Source organism: Sorex fumeus, unplaced genomic scaffold, assembly GCF_029834395.1.
Source record: "Sorex fumeus unplaced genomic scaffold, SorFum_2.1 ptg000265l, whole genome shotgun sequence".
NCBI lineage: Eukaryota > Metazoa > Chordata > Mammalia > Eulipotyphla > Soricidae > Sorex > Sorex fumeus.
In genome coordinates, this window is record NW_026606322.1 from 2717515 (window position 1) to 2744112 (window position 26598).

The 26598-nt window shown below is 38.8% G+C and overlaps 1 protein-coding gene across 1 annotated transcript in view; it reads left to right on the forward strand.

The window, feature by feature from the left end:
• The first annotated feature begins 1929 nt into the window (after positions 1-1929).
• GPR156 (G protein-coupled receptor 156) overlaps positions 1930-26598 on the forward strand; it is an 86041-nt gene continuing 61372 nt past the window's right edge. The window contains exons 1-2 of the mRNA XM_056109384.1: positions 1930-2115; positions 2325-2461. Of these exons, the coding sequence (XP_055965359.1) occupies positions 2020-2115; positions 2325-2461 (233 nt within the window). The 5' untranslated portion in view covers positions 1930-2019. The remainder of the gene's footprint in view (positions 2116-2324; positions 2462-26598) is intronic.

Below are 26598 nucleotides of genomic sequence, written 5' to 3' on the forward strand. Positions count from 1 at the left end.
CAAAGTCTTCTTTAATTCCATGATCAATAGCATTGGAGGCCCTCTGTACAGACAGGTAAAGTTGTCTTGTTCCTTGAGCTGTTAACTTTTTTAAAACTCTCTAATTTTTAAAAAAATTCTGTTTTGCTTCATGTTCACACCTGACTGTTGAGGTCTTACTCGAGCGCTGCACTCAGGGATCACATCTGAAGGGCTCAGGAGACCTCAATATCCCATATTTTAAAAAAAGAAAGAGAAGGTCTTTTCAGCAATTAAAATTTTAACTGCATTAAAAAGATTCCTGTAGCTGTATTTAAGTATTTATTATTATTATTCTTTGCATTTTGTAATCTGACAAGACAGTATAAGAATTTAAATGTCTTGTCAGAGATAGTGGCTTTTAGTTCTCTTGGGGTTTCATTGTAATGAACCTGGTAAATTATTCAGGAAAAGACAAGAAGCCAATGACTGGGCAGCACCTGGTGTTGTATTGTTCATGCCCAAGCACGCAGAGTGCAGATATGGCACTCTACACCTGTCACTGTTCAGGGTTAAATAGGAGTCATGTGTTCAATGACTGTTGAAATAATAATAACTGATTGTATGTATTCTTCCATTTTACTGCACAATAAAAAAACGCTACTAAGTTGTTTCAAAAACACAACGTAGAAGTGGAATTCATTTTAAATTCCCTTTGGTAAAATCACAAACCTGTCTTCTCTATTACAGGATTGATTGCTTTAAAGAAATAGGGGTCTGTGTACCTTTCCTAGCAGGGCTAATTTGAGCCTTTGCTGCTTGTCTTTTGTTCTGCCATGCAGAGCTTCTTTGTAGAGCACAGTGCTTATTTTGCAGACATCTTCTGAGAGAAACAACTCCATCCTCTGTGGTCACTCTGTGGGAATTCTTAGAGCTTCTCAGTTTTTCTGCCTGTAGCAGCTCCTTCAGTAACAAATATTTTGTTATAATGTTGATGAAAGCAAAAACATCCTTCCATATCAAACTAAATGATGTTATTCAAGGACCTGATTTTAATGCATGTCATTTCACTTAAAATCATAGTTTACTATAACCTATCCTGCATTATGTGAGAATTTACCTTAGTAAACTAATAGTTTGAAAGCAAACAAAATTTTTAGCAAAGCACTTGTGTATCTTTTTGTGATTTCAGCTGACTAGACGCAAAATATTTGCCCTCACCAAGAGAACAAGAGTTACAGTGAGCAGCAGACGCTGCCTATGGACAGTGAGACCTGGGCTCCTATCCCAAATCAGCAGAGCTTAAGCCACAGATTATGGGGGAGGTTCTCAGAGGGACCAGGGACTTCCCAGGAAGGACAAAAGACAATCCATACTTAGACAAGTGTCTCATATGTCTAAATACAGATTTTACAAAACCGGGTCCTACAAAGGGTCTTAAAGAAGACTCTAGAGCTTCACACTTATGAATTATTAGAAGCAATTGACTTGGTATTTAATGTATTATTTGTGAAAAGTTTAAAATATATTTATTTAGGTTTATTAAACTTTGTTAATATTCAATATATTTGATACAATATATCAAATTGAAACTGTGTAGTAAACATATAAAATATTTTGAAACCCCTGCATAGTGACACATTTACATATATATGTTTTGTGTATATATGTGTGTGCATTGTTTATTTATTAACAGGTTTTACTTTTCCTGTCTTCCAGGCCCATCTGAAAGTACTTGGAGCCATGACTGCCATCTGGTGGCAAGACCATCACTCGGTGTAATCTAATGGTTACTGAGATGCCCACTCCTGAATCTCCTGTTCTGTGCACTGGCAGCAGGAGGGTCTGCAGGGTGTCTGATGAAGGACCCTAGTGGCACGTGCCTTCACGCCTATCTAAATGGGTTGTTCATTTCATATTCTGAGCCAGAAGCTGGCTCCAAAATGGCACCTCTGAAGAGATTTGAATTGCTCTTGTGTTTTTGTCAAAGGTTACCAGCAGGTAACCTCCCAGCAGGTGGCTAAGACTGTGACTGAGCACACCAGAGGAACATGTAATGACATGGAGCCAGAAATAAACTGCTCTGAATTATGTGACAGTTTCTCTGACCAGGAGCTGGATTGGAGACCCCTTCATGATGTCTGTAGGACAACAATTGTAAGTGAGCAGTCGTGGGGTGCCAGGGCTTCTCATATTGTCTGTGTTGTCATTACTGTTACTTTTGTTGTTAGTGATGTTGGTTATGGTGGTGGCAAGGAGCTGGAGGAGGAGAGGAGGAAATGCTCTGGCAGCTTTGGTGATGATGGGCGGTTCATGTTTGATCCATATGACTTTTGTTCCTAATAGATTCCCTGTTCTGTCCCCAGACTTCTTCCCACTACAGCAGTAAGAACATTTCTTCATTATCTCCTGTACTCTTGGGTATTGTTTGGACTCTTCTCAGCTGTGGACTGCTTCTGATAGTCTTCTTTCTTGGCTTTACAATTCACTACAGGAAGAACAGGTAAGCAACCCCTATGCCTTATAACCTGAAGTAGAGGTCTCCTATAACCTGAAGTAGAGGTCTTCAACTGCTAGCTTGTGGGCCCGTGCTGGCCCACAAGTTTAGAAAAGTTAAAAACTTTGGTTTTGTGGACCTGTATGCAGAACAGGTACTAGCCCACAGGTACAAAATGGTTGAAGAACACTGACCTAAATCATAAAACTCAGAGTGAGAGTCAGGGAAACAGTTCAAAGAACTGGTGCATACTTTCATGTGGAAACCCTGAATTCAATCTCTAGCACCTCATGGACCCACGTACTACTGGATATGATTCTGGTGGCCCCCAGTACTGATGAGCCTAATAATTGAACTGTCCATCAGCATAGCCAGGGTGAGGCCTCCTGAGCACTGCTTGGGAGCTCCCTTCCCTTAAATAAAACAGAATAGAACATACTTCAAAGTGTTACTGCTGTTTTCACATCTGGAGATACCAGCTCCTATCAGCTGGAGTCTCTTTTTATGGCATTAAACTTTATTAAATACATTACCTTGAAATCATTTGGGCCCTGCAGTATGATTCCCTCTTGCAAATGAGAAAGATCTAGTCCATCATTTTGCTTTTACAAGAATATTGTAAGGGATTGTATAATTTAAACCCAAGCACAAAAATTTGTAAGGCTACAACTGTACCTCATGGTATTTCACTAATAAAATTTTTTAAAAATTAACATGGAATATAAATAATCTCATGGTATATCTACCCTTTCAAACCAAATTACTTATAAATTTCTTTCTACAAGATAAAAAAAAAAGACTGTTATAAGGGAATGAAGTCTTTGTAAAGGAGAGTATTGTCCAAAGAGGATAAGGACTTAAAATCAGAGATAATGTAGTGAAATATTCCAAAGAAAAATTACGTTTGTGGATGACTTCGTTGGAACCAGTCTCTGTGGTTCCAGAGAAACATACAGAAACATACAGAATGTTTCTATATGAATAGTGAAGTCCTACAACCAGTCTAGCTATGATAGACAATAAATGTTGTCTGATTGGAAGATGATGGGCACATCAGGGTAAGTATCTATGGTTCACAGGAGTGCAAAAGAGACAAAGAACAACATTTAACTACAGTGATTTCCAGAATCTTGTCTTCACCATTATTCAATCATAACTGTAGGTAGAGTGGGTACCCCAGTGCTGCCCCCAGTGCGTTTTCATTCTGTTCATCAGATGCACTAAACCTACTGCCCATTTCAAAGTATTTGGCTTTCTGTTCTGTTGCCTTATAATCTATGAAATAGTGTTTTTTCTCATCTTAAAATTCTTGGCTCAAACATCACCTCTTTGGAGAAACCTTCTTGGATCTTCCTATCTAGGTGAACAATTGGGGACTTGTCTGTTATGCTTACCATAGTTTCAGACAGACTCTGAAACATATAGATGCTCAGTAAATTTCAATGATCCTAGGAAAAGGGAGATTTAAATCCCAATGATGGCTGCTGCTGAAATGATTAGGAAAAGCACTTATTGCATGATTAGGGAATTATTAAGTATATTGTCTTTTCAAGTGCATGCAACAAGTTTTTATAAGGCAGTTTAATACTCAGTTTGCAAATTGAAAAATAGCATTATTGGTTTGTCTCTTATTCCACTCCACCTAGCAAATCAATGTTTTATAGCATTCATAAGCAAGATTTCTTAAAAGATAGTCTTAAGTTATGACATTGTCCTCTTTTACTGCAAGGAGTGATTGGTATAATGACTTCAAGGACTGAACTTTTTCAGCTGAAGTTGTAGGAATTGATGTTGAAGTTTAAAAAAGGGACATTTCTTTTGTGTTTGAAAACAACTGATTGTTGAAAAAATTACATATCAAGGTTGGTTTTTTGTTATTTTTTTTCACATTTTGGTGACAATGTTTTCTAAAGGACATAAATCTTCCTAAGGACCTGAATTTTGCAGATTTAAATCTACAAAAATCAGTTATGATCCTGTCTTTAAATTGGGTTATTTTGCTTAGGTATTGTATTAGTATTATGTTACCAAGTTAAATATATTTTGAATGTTATGACCATTACTATTTGTCTTACAATAAACTATTTTTATGTGCATTCTTACAGAATAATAGAGTTTTTATTTATTTTTGGTTTTTGTTTGTTTATATTTTTGTTTTGGGCCACACCCTGCTGTGCTCTGGGCTTACTCCTGGCTCTGTGCTTAGGGATTCCTCCTTGTGGTGCTCAGGGAACTAGATGTGCCAGGGATCAAATTCCTGATGGCCACGTGCAAGATCTTACTTGCTCTACTATCTCTCTGACCCCAATTTAAAAAAAAAACAATTTTAATGAAATTAAATAGTATTCTTACAGTTTGGTTTGTAGATATTTAATTTGGGGTAAGATTTTAAAATGCAGTCTACCTGAGAAAAATATTTTTAAAAACTTGAAAAACTCAATAAACTAACTTGTTCCCATTGGCATTTGTATAATCCTGTACCATACAAAAGCAGAACACTCATTATTTTTGAGTGCACATGAAGCATTCACCAAGATAGATCATATTCTGAGCCATGAAAAACAAAATTAAATTTAGTTCAAATTATGCAGACATTGTTCTCCTGACTGCAGTGAAATTAAATTAAAAATGCATAATAGAGTGAGTGCTAGAAAATCCTGAAATATTTAGAAACTTAATAGAATGCTTTAAAAAATGACCCAGGTTCAAGAGGAATCAAAACAGAAAATAGAAAGTAGTTTAAACTGAATGGAAAATGATAAGGCAACATAGCAAAATTTGTTGGATGCCATTAAAGCAGTAGTTAGGGAATATTTATAGCACTAAGCTCCATATTAGGAAAGCAGAGAGTCACCTACAAAACAGAAACAAAGAACAAGTAAGTTAGAAAAATTAACAGAAGAGAAGAAATGATAAATATCAGATTAGAGATTGCTAAAATAAAAAATAGGGGAAAAGTGAACCCAGGCTTTTCATGAATATTAAGAACATTGACCAGCCTCTAGAGAGCACTAATGATTCTACTACATAAGTTGAAAAAATAATAAGACAATGAACAACTATGGTAGCCTGTCTCTAATATGTTCTTCATCTAGTACTACCTCCTGATAGTCACATTTTTATGAAATCTCCTTTCCTAGAGAGTACAAACTAGACTTATAAACTTGCTTATTAATGAGCTGTTCCTTTGGAGATACGGCCACCAAATGACTGACTTCCATCTTGGGTCTCTTTGACTTGTTCACTCGGAGGGAAGCCACCTGCCGGGTTGTGAGCTGCCCTGTGGAGAGGCCTCATGGCAAGGGAATGATATTCCTAGACTTTAGTCACAGGACCTGAAGCTTATAAATAGCGATGTCAGTGTGCTTGAAAATAGATCCTCTGAGGCCTGCAAACAACAAAGTGAATGAGCTTTGAAGTTTATCTCCCCTGACCCCCACCCTGCCATATGCCCCAGAGGACTAAAGCCGTGACCGATGGTGTGGCTGCATTCTGTAAGAAATCCTCAGCCACAGGAATCTAGCCAAGCTGTTTTTGTAGTGTAGAAATACTACCAGCTTTACAGAAGCTCTTCTGAAATGCTGAAAATAGTATTTTCTGATTCACTTTATAAGGCTCGCTTCATCCCAATATCAAAACCTAATAAAGACATTACAAGAAAAGAATTATAATGTCCTTCATGAGCATACAACCAAAATTCTAAACATTTTTTGCCAATTTATATATAACATCAAAATGAATCATAATAGAGTGAAATAGATTCAGATCCATGAATCTGTCAATATAATTCAACATATTTGCCAACTTTAAAAAGAAGACCACATGATCAGTTTAATAGACATAGAAAATCAATCATATCCCTATTTTTATTATGTAAATTAAAGTCACATTAAAACATACATAATCTATTTTACAAATATAATGTATATCATTGTGTATATTATTTACATAAAAATATGTTATATATATTTAATGCCATTAGAATATATGTAATACATATGTAAGTGTATGTATTACATATATTTTACTCCAAGGAACCTGAGGAAAGTAAAATAATATAAATCTGCTCCAGTTAAACTCTCAACAAACTAGGAATACAAAAATAATTTTCAACTCAGCGATGAAAAATCTATAACTAACACCATATTTAATGGTAAACTTTTGATAGCTTTCCCATTAAGTTAATAAAGAAGACAAAATATATGTTTTTATAATATTAGTGTTTCTGGACTGGGGAGATAGTACAGAGATTAAGGCATTCGCCTGTACATGGCCAACCCTGGTTCAATCCTTGGCACCATATATGGTTACTGAGTGCTGCCAAGAATAACCTATGAATGTAGAGCCAAGAGTACACTGGTTTACACCTTATGAATTAATAGAGGAAGAACATGAATTTACTACCCCCCGGTAGACTGATAGTCTATACAGAAAATTCAGTAGAGTATAATCTTTTAAAAAGTTACTAGGCTGGGAAGGTTGAGGTGGATGTGTAATGCAGAGGCAAAGTAGTTACTTAAAGTCTATGGGGCCCTGAGTTCAAACCTTGGAACATCAAAACAACCAAGCAAAAACTATCAGGATCTGTAAGGGAGTGCAAGATTAAAATCAGTGTACAAAACTCACTTGTGGGCTGAAGTGATAGTACAGTGGGTAGGGCATGCACAAGGCAGATCCAGATTCGATCCCTGACATCCCATATGGTCCCCTAAGCACCTTCGGGAGTAATTCCTGAGTACAGAGCGAGGAGTAACTCCTGAGCATTGCCAGTATGCCAAAAAACAAATAAACAGAAGCAAAACCAAAAACAAAAACTCACTTGTATTTCTATACTAAAAATATGTGATTGAAAAGTGAAAGTAAAAGCAGAACCATACTCATGGTGTCTCACTAATAAAAATTTAAAAATAAATAAATATTTTGCATTAAAAAAAGAAAGCAGAACATATTAAAAAATTAAAAACATGAATTATTAGGAGTAAATCTTAGTAATGTGAAATACTTGTACAATGAAAACCCAAACCATTGCTAATCTAACAGTGTGAAATTCCTATGCATAGAAAAAACATTGCTGAGAGAAATTAAAGAAATCCAAAATGGACAGAAGAGCAGAAGAGCTGGCCCTTAGTAAGAATTTTGCCCCTATAGGGAGCAACAGGGATATACCAGGAAGGGACCACTACGACAATAATAGAAGAAACTGGTCACAGTGGATGAGGTCTGGGTGCTGAAAGAAGGTAAAATGATATGCCTGATATTGTTTCAGTAACAGTATCGTAAACCACAGTGCCTAAAAGGAAAAAAGACGAAGAAAGTGCCTGTCATAGAGGCAGCCTGCGGGGATAAAGTGAAACTGGGAACACTGGACAAAGGAAGTGGACACTGGTGAAGGTATTGTTGTTGGGACATTGTACACCTAAAACACGATCATGAATAGCTTTTGTAATTCACGGTGATTAAATAAAAAAAAAGACAGAATTAATGGAAATTTACTGTATTTAAAGATGGAAGATTTAATATTGCTAGCTATTCTTTAATATAGAGACCAAACTCAATCATAGTCACAATCCCACCTGGCATATTTTTTTGTATAAATTAAAAAACTGGTTCTACAGCCCAGGCGTCTTCTCAGACGCCTGGAGAAAAGCAGCCCTGAGCCTCTGCCTTCCTCTCTTCACTCCTCACGCTGCGCTGATCTCGTCCCAAACCCAGGTCAGTTCATTCGTCGGTACTTGAACCCGGGACTTGGATCTCTCCCAGCAAGACCCCAGGCATCTTCCCAGACGCCTGGAAAAAAACAGCCCTGAGCATCTGCCTTCCTCTCTTTACTCCGCACTCGCTGCGTTGATCTCCTCCCAAACCCAGGTTCCCGTGCGGGCGTGGCCTCTTCACCAGTGGGCATGGCTTCTGTAGAAGTGGGCGTGGCCTATTTTTCAGCGGGCCAGCATTTACAGGTAGTTTAGCCATACTAAGGAACCTAGTCCCCAAGGAACCTAGTCCCCAACCTAAACAGCAATATGAAAAAACAACGCAAATCCCGATCATATGGGGAGGACAACAAAAAGAATCCAGAATTCTCTGCGAATACTGCTCACCTAAGGGACCTCTCTGACATAGAATTCAGATACAAAGTCATGAAGATGTTCAATCAACTCAATGAAACAGTCAGATATCCAGTAACAATACAGAAAAAATCGACAAATTAAGCAAAGAAATGAGAGCAGAAATGTCACGAACAAAAGATTCCATAGATGAAATGAAAAACTCAGTCTCTTCTCTCAACAATAGAATGACCACAGCCAAAGAGAGAATCAGTGAGCTGGAAGATCAGCTGCACCAAGCCAACAGGCAACAACAAACAGTGGCAAGGGACCTCAAAATAGCTCAAGAGCGAATCAGAGTCCTAGGAGATGATTCCAAGAGGAACAACATTAGAATCATTGGACTACCGGAAGCTCAGGGAAACAATTCCAACGAAAAAAACACGGTCAAACAAATCATTGCTGAAAATTCCCAGAGCTCCACAATTCAGGTTCAAGGAACCCGAAGGGTACTAGCTAAAAGAGACCCTAACAAAAACACTCCAAGACATATCATAGTTAGAATGATCGATGCTGCCAATAGAGATACAATACTGCAAGCGGCAAGGTCAAAGAAGGAAATCACATGCAAAGGAGCAGCCCTTAGATTCACAGCAGATCTAGCAAAGGAAACACTCCAAGCAGAAGACAGTGGCGAGATATAGTGAAAAAACTCACTGAAATGAATGCTTCACCAAGAATACTCTGTCCAGCTAAACTCTCACTCAAAATTGAAGGAATGGTACACTATTTTCTAGACAAACATCAGCTCAGGAACTTCATTGATTCAAAACCAAACCTAAAACAAGGGCTAAAGGGGCTACTATAAGACAAGACAAACCCTACAACCACAACAGACCCTTACTGAAAGATGACACAAAACCCCATAACAATAATCTCTCTCAATGGCAACGGTCTAAATTCACCAATTCAGAGACACAGAGTGGCAAAATGGATTCAGAGACAGAACCCAATATTCTGCTGCCTACAAGAAACCCATCTCAACAGCCAGAGCAAACACAAACTCAAAGTCAAAGGGTAGAAAACAATCCTTCAAGCAAACAGCTCCCTCAAAAAAGCTGGGCTGGCCATACTAGTATCCGACAGCATTAAATTCACATTGAAAAAGATTAGAAAGGACAGCGAAGGCTATATTCTCTTCATCAAGGGATACGTACAACAGGAAGAAATCACACTCTTAAATGTATACGCACCTAATGAGGGAACAGCTAAATATTTAAAACAACTGCTAACAGATTTTAAGGAGGACATTGCTAGCAACACAATAGTAGCTGGAGATGTCAACATCGCCTTATCACTTCTGGATAGATCAACAAGAACAAAACTCAGCAAGGAAACATTGGCGTTGAAAGAAGAAATAGAAGAGAAAGGGCTTATAGACCTATACAGGGCATTACACCCCCAAAAGTAAGAATACACATTCTTCTCCAATGCGCACAGAAAATTTTCCAAAATAGACCAAGTCCTAGGTCACAAAACTTCCTCAATAGAATCAGGAAAATAGAAATAGTATCAACAATCTTTTCAGACCATGATGCACTGAGATTAGAAGTTAATTACACACAGTCACGGAGAACCAAATCAAACACCTGGAAATTAAACAACTCAATGCTGAACCAGCAAGTGGATCTGGAAGGAAATCAAGGATGAAATCAAAAGATACTTTGAAACAAATGAGAATGAAGACACGAGCTACCAGAACTTATGGGATGCAGCGAAAGCTGCTTTAAGGGGAAAATTTATAGCTCTGCAAGCATATCTCAGGACAGAAGAAAGGATGCACTTAAACAACTTGACTTCACAGCCCAAGATCTTAGAAAAGGATCAACAGAAGGAGCCCAAATTGGGCAGAAGGAAAGAGATCATAAAACTTAGAGCAGAAATCAACAACATAGAAACCAAAGAAACAATCCGAAAGATCAATGAAACCAAGAGCTGGTTCTTCGAGAAATTAAATAAGATAGATAAACCTCTAGCAACACGAAGAAACAGAGAGAGAGAGAGAGAGAGAGAGAGAGAGAGAGAGAGAGAGAGAGAGAGAGAGAGAGAACCCTAATAAATCGAATCAGAAATAAGAATGGGGATATCACAACAGAAACCAAAGAAATTCAAAAGATCATCAGAGACTACTTTGAAAGTCTGTATGCCAAGAAACAAGAGAACCTAGAAGAAATGGATAAATTCCTGGATTCCTATTATCTCCCAAAGCTGAATCAAGTAGATATAGAATACCTGAATAGACCTATTCACATCAAGGAAATTGAAACAGTAATCAAAAGTCTTCCCATAAACAAAAGCCCAGGTCTAGATGGATTCATTAGCGAATTTTTCCAAACATTTAAAGGGGACCTACTGCCAGCTCTCAAGCTTTTGCAGGAAATTGGATAAACAGAAACATTCCCAAACAGTTTCTATGAAGCGCATATCTCTCTAATAACAAAAGGAAACAAAGACACTACAAGAAAAGAAAACTACAGGCCTATATCCCTGATGAATACAGATGCGAAGATTCTCAACAAAATACTAGCAAATAGAATTCAGCAACTCATCAAAAAGATCATACACCATGACCAAGTGGAATTCATCCCGGGGATGCAAGGATGGTTCAACATTTGGAAATCAATCAACATAATCCATCATATCAATAAAAGAAAAGATAAAAACCATATGATCATATCACTAGATGCAGAGAAAGCATTTGACAAGATCCAGCACCCATTTATGATGAAAACCCTCTCCAAAATGGGGATAGAGGGGACTTTCCTCAATATAGTTAAAGCCATCTACCACAAGCCTACAGCAAACATCATCCTCAATGGGGAAAAACTGAGGGCTTTCCACCTAAGATCAGGGACGAGACAAGGATGCCCACTCTCTCCACTACTGTTCAATATAGTACTAGAAGTACTTGCAATAGCAATTAGGCAAGAAAAAGATATTAAGGGCATCCAGGTAGGGAAGGAAGAAATCAAGCTCTCACTATTCGCAGGTGATATGATACTATACTTAGAGAACCCTAAAATCTCTACCAAGAAACTCCTAGAAACAATAGACTTGTTTAGTAAAGTGGCAGGCTATAAAATTAATACCCGAAAATCCATGGCTTACTTATACATAAATAGTGAAAGAGAAAAAAGTGACATGAAGAAAACAATCTCATTCACAATTGTGCCCCATAAAATCAAGTACCTAGGAATCAGCTTAACTAAGGAAGTAAAGGACCTATACAAAGAAAACTACAAAATGCGACTTCAGGAAATAAAAGAGGACACGAGGAAATGAAAAAATATCCCCTGCTCATGGATGGGGAGAATTAACATTGTCAAAACGGCAATACTTCCCAAAACACTGTACAAATTCAATGCGATCCCTATAAGGATACCCATGACATTCTTCAAAGAAATGGAGCAAACACTTCTGAAATTTATATGGAACTGTAAGCCCCCACGAATAGCTAAAGCAATTCTTGGGAAAAACAAAATGGGAGGAATCAACCTCCCTAACTACAAGCTCTACTACAAAGCAGTAATAATTAAAACAGCATGGTACTGAAACAAAGGCAGAGCTGTAGACCAATGGAACAGGGTTGAATATACTGACATCTCCTCCCAAGCATATGATCATCTAGTCTTCGATAAGGGGGCAAGAAAAGTGAAGTGGAGCAGGGAAAGCCTCTTTAATAAATTGTGCTGGCAAAACTGGACGGCTACATGCAAAAAAGTGGGCTCGGATCTCTGCCTAATGCCATGCACAAAAGTAAGATCAAAATGAATTAATGACCTCAACATCAGACCAGAATCCATAAAGTTCATTGAAGACAAAGTTGGCAAAACCCTCCATGATACTGAAGCTAATGGTATCTTCAAAGATGTCACGCCACTGGCCAAGCAAGTGAAAACAGAGATAGACAAATGAGACTATCTTAAACTAAGAAGCCTCTGCACCTCAAAAGAAATAGTGACCAAAATACAAAGACAGTCTACAGAATGGGAAAGGATATTCGCCAAATACACATCTGACAAGGGGTTGATAACAAGGATATACAAGGTACTAGTTGAACTCCACAAGAAGAAAACACCCGAGTTTGATTCCTCCGCCCCTCTCGGAGAGCCCAGCAAGCTACCGAGAGTATTCGATATGCCAGACACAGTAACAACAAAGTCTCCAATGGAGACGTTACTGGGCCCGCTCGAGCATCAAAAAATGGGGCAAGGAAATGAACAGAAACTTTCGCAAAGAAGAAATCCGAATGGCTAAAAGGCACATGAGAAAATGCTCTACATCATTAATCATCAGGGAGATGCAGTTCAAAAAAACAATGAGATATCATTTCACACCACAGAGACTGGCCCACATCCAAAAGACCAAAAGCGACCAGTGTTGGCGCAGATGTGGGGAGAAAGGGACCCTCCTTCACTGCTGGTGGGAATGCCGACTCGTCCAACCCTTTTTGAAAACAGTGTGGACGATTCTCAAAAAATTAGAATTTGATCTCCCATTTGACCCAGCAATACCACTCCTGGGAATATATCCCAGAGAGGCAAAAATGTATAGTCAAAGTGACATCTGCACTTGTTTGTTCATTGCAGCACTCTTTACAATAGCCAGAATCTGGAAAAAACTGAGTGCCTAAGAACAGATGACTGGTTAAAGAAACTCTGGTACATTTACACAATAGAGTACTATGTAGGTTAGAAAAGATGAAGTCATGAAATTTGCATATAAGTGGTACTATGTGGAAAGTATCATGTTAAGCAATGAGTCAGAAAGAACTGGATACACACATATTGCATTCATCTGGGGAACATAAAGTAACAAAATGGGAGACTAACACCAGGAGTGGCCGAGATTAGTACCAGGAATTTTGCTCCATGACTTGGAGGCCAGCCACACATGCTAGGGGAAAAAGAAGCTCAGATAGAGAAGGGAGCACCAAATAAAGGGTGTTGGGAGGATCCTCCCAGGATGCGAGAAGCATGCTGAAAGTACACTATAGACCAAACATGACTGCCACTCAATGCCTGTCTTGCAAACCACAGGACCCAAAAGGAGAGAGAGAGAGAACAAAAGGGAATGCCCTGCCACAGAGGCAGGGTGGGATGGGGGGAATGGGGGTGGGAGGGATTCTGTGACCCGTGGTCGTGGAGGATTGGTGCTGGTGGAGGGATGGGTACTTGATCATTGTATAACTGAAACCCAAGCACAAAAATTTGTAAGTCTATAACTGTACCTCATGGTGTTTCACTAATAAAAAAAAAACTGGTTCCACAGACGACTGGTTAAAGAAACTTTGGTATATTTACACAGTGGAATACTATGCAGTTTTTAGGAGAGATGAAGTCATGAAATTTGCTTTTAATTGGATAGACATGGATATTATGCTAAGTGAAATGAATCAGAAAAAGAGGATCAGACATAGAAGGACTGCACTCATTTGTGGAGTATAAAATAACATAACATCTGATTGACACCCAAGAACAGTATAGATAGAAGGGCCAGGAAGATTTCTCCATAGTTGGAAGCCTGCCTCATGAGCGGAGGGGAGAAGGCAGCTGGAATAGAGAAGTGATCACTAAGAAAATGAGGGTTGGAGGAATCCGTCACGATGGGAGAAGTGTGCAGAAAGTACCAAAGGACCAAACATGTAACCTCTCAGTATTTGTATTGCAAACCATAATGCTCAAAAGCAGAGAGAGTATTCGGAACATTGTCTGCCAAGGAGGCAGTGGGAAGGTGGAAGAGGGGGGAGGTATTCTGGGTATATTCGTGATGGAGAATGTGCACTGGTGGAGAGATGGGTGTTTGATTGTTGTGTGATTGTAACTCAAGCATAAAAGCTTGTAACTATATCTCACGGTGATTCAATAAAAAATAAATAAAAAGCTGGTTCTAAAAGTTATATGGAAATTGAATTTGAAAATCTGCCTCCCCAAAACCCCAAAAAATCTTTTTAAAGGATAAAATTAAAGAACTAGGATCACCTTATTAAAAAACTTACCCACAAATCATCAAATCTAAAGTATTGAAGGCTGTTTAGTATTAGGCAAAGAAGGACATATACATCAACAAAATCGAATACAGAAATAAACCTAACATACATGGAAACTCCTTACATCAGAGATTTCCAGCGAAGTCATTGGAGAAGAAATCAGTCTTTTCAACAAATAGTTCTGCTTCAATTGGATATCCACAAGCAAAATCGACTTTGATCTATATTTTATACCAAATTAAGAAGTGAATTCAAAATGTATCATAGAGTTAACTCTATAATATTTGTTTTTAGAATTGTAGCTAAGAAATATTCACTTATTCCTAAAAATAGAAAAAGAAAAATTTGATAAATTGCACTTAATAAAAACTTAAAACACCTTCTAAAGAGAATCTTAGTAAGATGAAAAGGCTACATACTGAAGAGAATATTTGCACAGGCTAGAGAGATAGAACAAAGGTTAAGTAAGGAGTTTTCCTAGCATGCAGCTGTGACCTCAATACTGGTTCAAATCCCAGAACTGCCAGTGATCTCCCCAACCCTCCAAGTGTGACTCCTGAGCACAGAATCAGGAGTAAACCCTGAACACCACCAAGTGTGATGCAGAAATGAACAAAAAGGTACCTGCAAATCATTGTCTGATAAAGAACTTATATCCATTATAAATACTTAGGAACCTTTGTTCAGAATATGTATTTGCTCCAGCAGGCCCAGTAACATCTCCATTGCGAGACTTGTTGTTACTGTGTTTGGTATATCGAATATGTCACAGGTAGCTTGCCAGGCTTTGCCGTGCGGGCGAGATACTCTCAGTAGCTTGCCAGGCTCTCCAAGAGAGGCGGAGGAATTGAACCCAGACCAGTCGGGTTGGCCGCGTGCAAGGCAAACACCCTACATCTGTGCTATCACTCCAGCCCAAGAATATATTTTAAAAACATTAATTCAATAATAAAATACTCAAATCGAGATCAATGAAAATTTTAAATAGATATTTTATACAAGAATGATAGAAGTGGGTCTGGTGCCGGCAGCAGGTCAACCTGTACCTGTGGGGTGAGTGCATCAGAACCTGACGGTGACTTCAGGCTTCCTGATAGCCCAAAATTGCCACTGTGACTTTGGTCAGACCTCAACAACTTAGGATTAAATTTACCAAGAAATTAAACAGCCAAAAGTTAGGTGTGTGGGTGCCAGACCCACAGACCAACTCTTACTCAACTATAAAAGCTTATTTATTGGCCTTGTTTCAGAGACCCTATATAAATCTCAAAATAGATAAAAAGTCACAGTTAAGTTCGGACCTGCGTATGGCTGAACAGACCAGGGTAAATCGGAGGAGGGGGTAGCAGGTTGGCCTGTGCCTACTCAAGCAGAGCCCCCGGCAACTGCTTGCTTCCACAATCCAGAATCGCCACAAGACCCTCTACCTGACTCCGTTGTCTCAGGACAGACCTCACCAAGTTATAATCTGTAGAAAATTCTGGTATGTGGGTTTTGTTACTGAAATCACCAGGCTTTCTCAGGGTTGGGATGGGTTACCTCCCCCTGCCTCCCTGTACTTCTAGAAGCCTCCGCAGTAACATCCACACCCCAAAGCTTCCACCCAATTGAAAAGCTACTCCACCCTTACTGTCCTGATGAAAATACTGAATCCCTGAAGAAATGCCATGACCACTTAGCACCTGTATTGCAAACCTTTTTAATGCACAAAAGAAGAAGGAGCGAGACAACAAGAAGAAAGTGCCTCCCATAGAAGGAGGCTGGAAGTGGGGCTTGGGGAGTTGGAAAATGGTGGTAGGGAAACAGGGGACATTGGTGGTGAGAAATGTACACTGGTGGAGGGATGGGTGCTGGATCATGTATGGCTGAAACCCAATTATGAATAGCTTTGTAATGGTCTATCTCACGGATATTCAATTTTTTAAAAAAATTTTTAAAGTAACTTTGAATTTATGCCCAATTCAATCAGCTTAATCAGTGGCTGAATAAATAGCAGTACTCCTACATTAAAAACAACAACAACAACAAAAATAGTAGAATATCGAAAATCAGCATATGAAAATAGGCTGGGACCAGTGAGATAGTATAATGAGTAAACACTTGCTTTGCATATGGCTGATTTGAGTTTAATCCTGGGTAATCTCAGAAGTGATCCCTGAGCACAGCTGGATGTGGCCCCAAAAATAAACAAAAATGTTCTCCCCACCCCAACGAGACCCCAAGTCATCGTGCACGAACGGCCTCTCTGGCTCCTGATCAAGCTGCTTAATGGCCATGATCCCAGAGACTCAGAAACAAATCTCGAAACCCAGTGGCTTTTGGCAGAAATACGTCCAGACCATGCAGTAGGTTACTGTCACTGGGAAACCCCAGGGGGAGAAGGGTGTTGTCCCTCCGCCTACTTCCCCCTGGCGACTCAGTGACCATCATCCTCCAGAGGCCATTGGACAGTCAGTTTTGGGCACGCAGTGATGAGACATGTTGGGCCTTATGGGATGGGGGTGGAGCTGGTCCTGTCCTCCCCACCCCAACGAGACCCCAAGTCATCGTGCACGAACGGCCTCTCTGGCTCCTGATCAAGCTGCTTAATGGCCATGATCCCAGAGACTCAGGTGCAAATCTCGGAACCCAGAAGGTTTTGGCAGAAATCCCTCCAGATTTAAGAGTTAAAATTTCAGAATTTCAAAATCGCGCAGCGACTACTGCAGCCATGCAACATCATATGTTATTTATAACCAGTAATAGAAAACAAATTGTCTACTGTTGACTTTTCAGCAGATCTGAGTGTTGGGGTAAAATCTCAAATAATAATGGTGGGTCTGGTGTCAAAATGAATGTGATCAAAGTAGAGAGAGAGCAATGTGGAAATCATCTGCCCCACAGGTAGGGGGAGGGTGTGAGATGGGGGTATAGTGGGGTTGTTGGGGGTGGAGAATGGGCACTGGTGAAGGTACGGGTGTTTCATTGTATGACCGAGACTTAGACCCGAAAGCTTTGTATCTGCTCTCATGGTGATTCAATAAATAAAATTATTAAAAAAATGGGAAAAAAAAGTAACGTGGAGTTCATGCCCAATTCAATCAGCTAATGAGTGGCTGAATAAATAGCAGTACTCCTACATTAAAAAAAATAAACAAAAAAAAGGTTCAAGACAATTTATCCTTAGGACAATGCAAATTAAAAACACGATTAAATTCCATTATATAATGTTGGTTTCAGCATGATCAACCACATCCACATGGTAATCAAGCTCACTGAGGTTTCTCGGGAGTTCAAGATGCCTCTCTGGATTTAAAGAAGGCCTTTGATTCTGTTGAGACTGAAGTGGTCATCGAAGCCTTAGCCAAACAGGGCATTCAAACTCAATACATCAGGATCCTCCATGAGCTGTATTACAGATTCACTACCAGAATCTCACCATTCTACAAGGAAGTGATCATCCATGTCAAGAGAGGGGTTTGGCAGGGTGATACCATTTCACTGAAACTCTTCAGTGCCACCCTTGAGAATGTCATGTGACGACTGGAATGGGAAGGAATGGGAGTGAAGATAGATGGTCGGCAACTACACCACCTCTGCTTCACTGATGACATCGTTCTAATAACACCAAATATTACCCAAGAGGCACAAATGCTGGCCGACTTCAACTGTGAGTGTGGAAAGGTTGGACTCCAGCTGAATCTCCGAAGACAATGTTTATAAGAAACAGACTTGTTCTGGATGTTCCATTCATTCTCAACGGAACGACCATCTCTGATGCAACAGTTATGTGTACCTAGGTCAAGAACTCAATATGATGAATGACCTGGCACCTGAGTTGTGCAGGAGGAAGAGAGCGGCTTGGAATGCCTTCAAGAGCATTGAAGAAATAGCTAAGAGGATGAAGAACCTCTGGCTCCAGGCTCATCTCTTCAATTCCACTGTTCTTCCTGCATTAACATACACCTCAGAGACCTGGGTCCTACAAAAATAGGATGAGAACACTATTCGGGTCTCCCAAAGAGGAATTGAAAGAGCTATGCTTGGAGTATCACGCTACACTCAAGTGAGAGAAAGAATCCGAAGTTCTGACCTTCGACGATCGAGAATCAGGGACGCTGTCTCATTTGCCAAGGCATCAAAAATCAGATGGGCTGGACACGTAATGTGATTTGGAGACAACTGCTGTACTAGAGCCATTATTGACTGGATTCCACGGGACGTCAAAAGATCATGCGGCCACCCACCTACGAGTTGGTCAGACTTCTTTGTCAAGACCCTGAATGATGATTTTAGGCTCTTCATGTTCGTGGAGCGAGCAGACACCATTGGGCTACACTAACACACAACAGGGACGAATGGAGATGTTACTGGTGCCTGTTCAAGCAAATTGAGGAGTAACAGGATGTCAAGTGATCAAGTGATTAATGCATCACGATTTGCAATGTTATTCATAGTTGGGTTTTAGGCATAATATATGCCAATGTCTTCTTCCCATCACCAGTGTCTTCTTCCGTCTCTTGGGTTCTCAGGTTCCCAACCAGCTACCACATATTTGTAGCCTGCCCAATTTATACAACCTTTTATAAAATGGGTTAAAGAATTTTGAATCTTGTTTTTAGTTTTGTTGATTTTGTGGATTGGATATTTATCTATACCACTCCTTTGGGCTGGAGTGATAGCACAGTGGGTAGGGCATTTGCCTTGCACGAAGCCGATCCTGTCGACCCGAGTTCGATTCCTCTGCCCCTCTTAGAGAACCCGGCAAGCTACTGAGAGTATCTCACCTGCACAGCAAAGCCTAGCAAACTACCCATGACATACTTGATATGCCAAACACAGTAACAAGTCTCACAATGGAGACGTTGCTGGGCCCGCTCGAGCAAATTGATGAGCAATGGGAGGACAGTGCTACAGTACAGTGCTATATAATGTTAAAGCAGATAAATTGAAAGAAAAAAGCCCAAATAATATCAGCAAGGAAAATATTTCAAACAGTTGGAGTACATGCTTTACACATAGAATACCCAGGTTTGACTCTTGGTCCTGAATAGTTAGCAAGCTTCACTGGGAGTAATTCTTTTGGGGGTGTAAAGCCCTGTAGAGGTCTATAAGCCCTCTCTCTTCTATTTCTTCCTTCAAAGCCAGTGTTTCCTTGCTGAGTTTTGTTCTTGTTGATCTATCCAGAGGTGATAAGGCAATGTTGAAGTCTCCGGCTACTATTGTGTTGCTAGCAATGTCCTCCTGAAAATCGGTTAGCAGTTGTTTTAAATATTTAGCTATTCCTTCATTGGGTGCATATACATTTAAGAGTGTGACTTCTTCCTGTTGTACTATCCAGAGGTGATAAGGCAATTTTGAAGTCTCCAGCTACTATTGTGTTGCTCGCAATGTCCTCCTGAAAATCTGTTAGTTATCCAGTGCTAGGATATTTGCCTGAATAATACCAAAAAACCCACTCATTTGAAGAGCTCTGTCCTCCCACAAATTCTTCACAATACTGTTGATACTAACAGAGTTAGAAACAACCTAATTTTCTCTTTATCAACAGATGATGGGGTGAAGAAGACATGGTATATATACACAATAGACTACTTGTCAGCTTTTATAACAATGAAATCCTGCTTTGTTCCTAAAGAGTATCGAGCTCAGTGAAATAAGTCAGTTGAAGATGGACACCAGTGATTTCACCATGATGCGGTACTTAAAACTGTAGTTCAGAGGTTTCCACAGTTATTTGGCCTACCACCTGAAAAAGCAATCCCACATCCCCCTTTTTAACCTGTCTTTTAAATGCAAGCAAGCAGAAAATTCCACCCAGTTGCACCAGGTTACCTATAATCCTTTCCTCACCTGTTAGACCAGCATCCTTCAGGGGGCAGTATTGCCCACTTCGGGAAACACTGGAATAAACAAAAATAAGCGTTTAGACTATTAGATAAAATTAGTGAATACCAGAGGGAAATAAATGTTTAAATCTGATAAAATGAGTCAGATTTGGATTCTAAACTGGATTCTTAATAAGAAACAATGTATTTTATACATTTATTTGACTTTGATCGTGTGTTGATTTTAATGATCCACACTTGAAACGTATATGTTGTTACAATATAATGTTACTTAAATGTTTTAAAAAATTAGTCTTTAGGAAAGGAAAAGGAAATCATGTGGTATGATTATCCGTCTTTCCGAAATCCTAATATATGTTACCAGATGCAAAATTTGGAATGTTTTTCATAATATATAAAATGAACATTTATTTTCCAGCTAAATCTGTTATTATATACTATTAAGTATATAATAACATACAAAGGAAGTCGTCGAGATTACCAGTAATCCTTATTTCTTGATCTGCATTCTGGTTGCAGAGGTATGCTAGTTTTCAGAAATTTACTGAATTGAAAACTTTGAATCTATGTGATTTGCTTTATGAATGGTTTTCTTCAATAAGCATTAAAAATTTTCCTAAAAAAGACAAAAATTGAGACATTAAAAAGGAAAATAAGTGGCAGTTTTTCAGTAGGTTTCAGTTTGTTGGGAATGTAAACTGGTTAAGTTTCTATTTAAAAATAGAGAAATTAAATTTGGTTAATCCAACAACCAAAGTATCCAAAGGTGAATGATAAAGAAGTTACATATATGTGTATATATATTTTATGTGTATCACAACTTCTTTATCATTCATATATATAAACACATAGTGGAATACTACTCAGATTTGAAAAAGTGAAGTCTTGCCTTTAGCTACTGCATGGAAATGGGAGGGGGCCATGCTGAATAAGGTAAATCAGAAAAAGAAAGACAAAAAACAGTGTTTTTATACATGTGTGGTTTATTGTGAAACAGAGCAACAGAAAAGATGGTGACTAATAAAATAAACCCTTAAATACTGACCACTGATTTGTGGTGACCAAGATAGAGGGTGGAGTTGTATACAGGAATGGGGCCAGTAGAGGAATAGGTACCCTTTTGTGATGGGCATGATGCCATCACATTGTACCCAAAACACAGTATACAATCTTGTAAACTAATGTTACCATAATAAACAAGAAAAGAAAATAAAGCACATCCAGCATCATCAAATTTTTAAAATTTTTTTGCTTTAAACAACACCAACTATAAAGGTAAAAGTGCTCACAAAATGGGAAGAAATATTTTAAAGTTAGATATCTGATAAATAACTTACACCATAGATTATATAAAGAGTGATTATGACTCAATAATTTTAAAGGTCAATTAGCCCAATTTAAAAATGAGCAAACAACCTGAATAGCTATGTCTCAAAAAAGACACATAAGTGGAAAGGGGATGAAATTGATAAATATTAAGCATATGTTGAGGTATTAATCTATACCCCCTGAGATTCAGTAATATTGTAGACCAATGTATTTTTTAAGTCAGAAATAAAATTTTTAAACTTAAAACATCTGCAGAATGATTTCCCTTATATGGAATTTAAAATCAGGCATAACTGAACTTGTGTTAAAGGTCATGATAGTGCTCTAACTTTAGAGAGAAAGGAAAAAGTAATGCCGTCATGGGCCACTTAATGACAGGATCGCATTCTAAGAAGTACATCCTTAGTTGATTTTAAATTTGTGAGATCATGATTCTGTATAGCATATTGGCCCACCGTCCTCTGGAGTCTCTCATTGATTTAAATGTTAAGCAACAGAGGACTAATTCTAAGTGGAGCTTTCCAGGTATTTTTATGTTATCTCTTTTGAGTTGAGTGATAGTTACATAGATGTTTCCTTCTAACTCATGAGCTAAATATTTAGAATTTATTCATTCAGAAATACCCTTTGTAATCAAATAGTTTTGTTTTATCTTAGGGAGGAGGATGGGCTTGAGCCACAGCCAGTGGTTCCCAGGGTCTACTCCAGGCTCAGTGCTGAGGGTTCTCTCTGGGCAGAGCTTAAGGGACCATTTGTGGTTCCAGGGATCAAACCTGGATTGTTGAGTTGTTAGGCAAATACCTTAATGCCTGTATTATTCCAGCACAAGATTATTTTTTTAATCATTAATTTTCCAGGGATCTATAATAGCATAAATTATGAATAGGAAGTGACAGTATCTTCAGGGGACTGTTGAACTTGAGGACAAAGAGACAACTTCCAAATACTTTCTTTATGCCTTACGTGTTGTTCACACATGTTTAGCTGCTTCACTATAATAACCTTTATACTTTAATCAAATGGCTTCACCCGAGGATCTGTTCTTTCATTTCCTGTTCCTTTTGCTTTTCTAAATGGACCTCTGCCCCAACATTTCACTTAATTTGTATGCTAAGAAGACTAGATGGTAGCTTGACATTCATCTTTTTTATTATTATTACTATAAGTCCTATTCTCTGCCTCCTTCCAGTTTATTCTCCACTTGCTTCGCGGGGTGAGGTGTGTGTGTGGGGGGGCGGGGGGGAGTGGGATATCAGATAGTAAATGCTTTTCAGGCATTTTTAATTTTGGCATTATTGACATCGAAAGCTATTATTCTCCTTCATGTGCTTGTCTATATGTGTGTGCGTTGTCTATATGAGTGTGTGTTGGAGGAGGTGGTGATCAAATGCTAATCTATGCACAGTGACCTTTGTTTCTATCTGACTGAGCAGATGTAGGAATTAATCATTGTCACTCCTGGATTGCGGCGGCTGCAGCTGTCCCCCACTGCCTTTCTGTCTTTGATAGATTTATTAGGGCATTTTGTTTGCTAGAAAACATGCCTCAGCACAGAAGAACTGGCAACTGGGAGCAATTTATTGGAGAATATAATTTTCTGGAAAACTATTTTTAGGGTGTATACATCTATACCTATATTCTCTAAAATCTTTAAAAGAGAAAGAAGAAAGAAAAGAAAGAAAAACAAACAATGATGTTGAGTACATGACATTTGGACAATTATTTCCCATCCTCATACATTTTGTATTGGGTCTAGGCCATGGCCCTCCAACCTAGGACTGTAAAGACCAATTATCTTCTTACCTCTGTAAAAAACAGAACAACAACAACAAAACCGTGTTGGCATCTGACCACTTAAAGTGCCAACTACCAGTTTAGTCCAACCCCCGGGATTTGGTTATTCTTTGACTTTAGGCACAAGAAAGCAAGTGGCCTAAATTAGTCTTTAGTTCATTTAATAGTACATCCCTCTCCAACCTTCAGGCTACAACTAATGCTTTCTGGACCACAGAAAACCCCACTAAATAGCCATCCCTGCAATCTCCAATCCAAACCATGTTGCTAGTGACAATGGCCAGGAAGGAAATAAAAGTAGTCCCATCCACTTTTTTTTAAATTGAATCACTGTGAGATAGTTACAAAGCTTTTATGATTTAGTTTCAACACTCATCCCTCCACAAGTGTACATTTTCCTCTACCAAGGTCCCCAGTATCCCTCCTGCCATCCCCACCCGACCCCAACACCTGTCTCTATGGCAGACAAATTCCTTCTTTCTCTCTACTTTTGGGCCCATTAGTCCCATCCACATGAAATGCTGGGAGTGAACTCCAAATTGCAGTATCAGTTGCCTGGGTTTAGCCTATTAGCTTTCACATCCGGAATTTCCCAGTCTAGCAAGTCAGCATGCCCTGAAACAGAGGATACAGGAGAGTTGCCAGTGCCTATTCATAGTCTCTTCATTCTCTCCTGGAGGCCGGTGCTGCCAGAGTCCTAGACATCTGCACGAGCCCCAGGTCTTTCTAATATTACACCCCATTCACTGGGGCCTCTGCTCTCTCTCTCTCTGTGCTGCCTCAACCTGTCTGAAGGGCTTTACTCCTTACTTTCTTACTTTATTTTTCAGTTGTGTATTTCTCTTTCTCTTTCTCAGAATCATCTCCTGGTTTTAGACATCCTTGTGTGTTTAGTCTCTAAATTACCACTATATTTTACGAGTCTTAAAGGACTACTGGATTCAGATTCTTCTGGATTTAATTAACCTCTTTGGCCCCATTTGAGTCCAGCTCTGACCATCTTTCTGTCTCTCGTTAACCTGGAATTTCAGGGTTCATTAAAAAGGTGCAAAGCACATTTATTTGGGATCAAACATTGCAATGAAGAGTATACTTGTTCAGGTAGAAACCTAAAATGTTCAAGGAGACAAAAAGTCAGGATTTTTATGGGAATAAACAAGGAAAAGAAATAAAATGTTAAAGGAATAAATTAGTATTAAAAAGATTATAATTTTGCCTATATATAATTGGCTACTAATTTTATTCTTTCAAAATACAAAAAACAAAGTCTGTAATAATTAAATCGTATGACCTGGTTGATTTTTCACAGTATTTTCTTCATGGTTTCTTAAAAAAAATTGGGGACACATTTCAAAGGGCTTTCACTTAGTTCAAAGGAGATAGATAATGCAATGTCTCTGTAAATAGCTGCCTGACTCTATTTTTAAATGGTTGATGTCAACTTTTTACACTCTGATAGTGATACCAATTAAGAAAAGGTGACTAGGGCTGAGAAAATGGCTCAAAGGACTAGAGTGCATGCTTTGCATGCAGGAGGCCTGGATTCAATCCCCAGCACCACATGAGCCAATGACCACCACCAGGAGTGGCAGGTTATCCTCTGGACACCAATTTTTAGTGGTTGGACTCACCTCCCTGTCTCCTCCTGTACTCCGAAACACACACACATAAAAGAAACATGCAAAGCAAGTATCCCTGGAGAGGTGAATGGGTAAAGAAAATGTGGCATATACTTACAGTGGAATTCCATTCAGCCTTGAAAGGAAGGAAATTGACCCTTATACACACATGAATCCTTAATACATTTTGCAATGATTCCACAAAAAAAGAGGAATTACTGTATGAATCCATTTGAGGTATTTATTATAGCTAAATTCATAGAAAAATTTTTAAAAGGAGTGGTAAAGGAAGGAAAAACTTGTAATTGTTTAATGCATATAGAGTTTCAATTTTACAAAAAGTTCTGGATTGGTTGTACAACAGTATGAACATGATGTACTTAAAAATGGTTAAGATGCTAAATTTTGTATTTTATTATAGGTAATTTTATTGTATCAATTAAGAGTTTTTATAAATTATAATAAAAGGAACAAAAACTCGTGTAGTGATTAATTTGGTTAAATAATTATGGATTTTTTTTCCTTAAAAATGTTCTTGCCTAGCCTTAGCTTGGGGATAACAAACATTCTTATATTACTGCCTATTTTGAGGAGTTTTTCTTTTTTTCTGTCCTAAATGTGCATATCTGAACCTTTAAAAGGTAGTTTCTCTTTCATATATTCTAGGATTTTATTCTATTATACTCAATATTTCTATGTGATTTTCAATAACCTCTGCATTGACTTTCCCTTTTTCAGACTGCAGAACAATCTTTCTTCATACAACAGAGACCCCTACTATTCCAGATTTCCCCGAGCACACCAGGAGCAAAGCCATGTGTGTCCCCTTCCCCCCCAAAAAGAAGAGATGTGTACAATTTGGTAGCTTTTAATTCAAGAACAAACTAGACAGTTATCATCACTATCTAATTTCAGATCAGTTTTGTTATTCCAAAAAGAAACTCTATCTATTAGCAGTCTCTCTCCGTTCTCCCCTTCTTCCACCTTCAGTGATTATCGGTTTGTTTTTGCCTTTATAAATTTGAGTCATCTAGACTGTCATTGTCTCTGTCCTCCCGTTGTTAATCGGCTTGCTCGAGCGGGCCTAGTAATGTCTCCATTGCAGACTTTTGTTGTTACTATGTTTGGCATATCGGATGCATCACGGGTAGCTTGCCAGGCTCTGCCGTGCGGGCAAGATACTCTGGGTAGCTTGCCGGGCTCTCCGAGAGGGGCGAAGGAATCGAACTCGGGTCGGCCATGTTGGCTGCGTGCAAGGCAAACGCCCTACTGCGGTGCTATCACTCCAGTCATCTAGACAGTTCATAGATATATATGGAGTTTTACAATAGGCTTCTTTCAGTTAGAATAATCCCAACATAATTATTATAAATTCCTCCACATTGTGGTATGAAGAATACTTCACTCCTTTTCATGGTTAATGGTCTTTTATATGAATATGACATTGGTTAAGGATGCCCAAGGAAGTCAGGACTGTTAATTG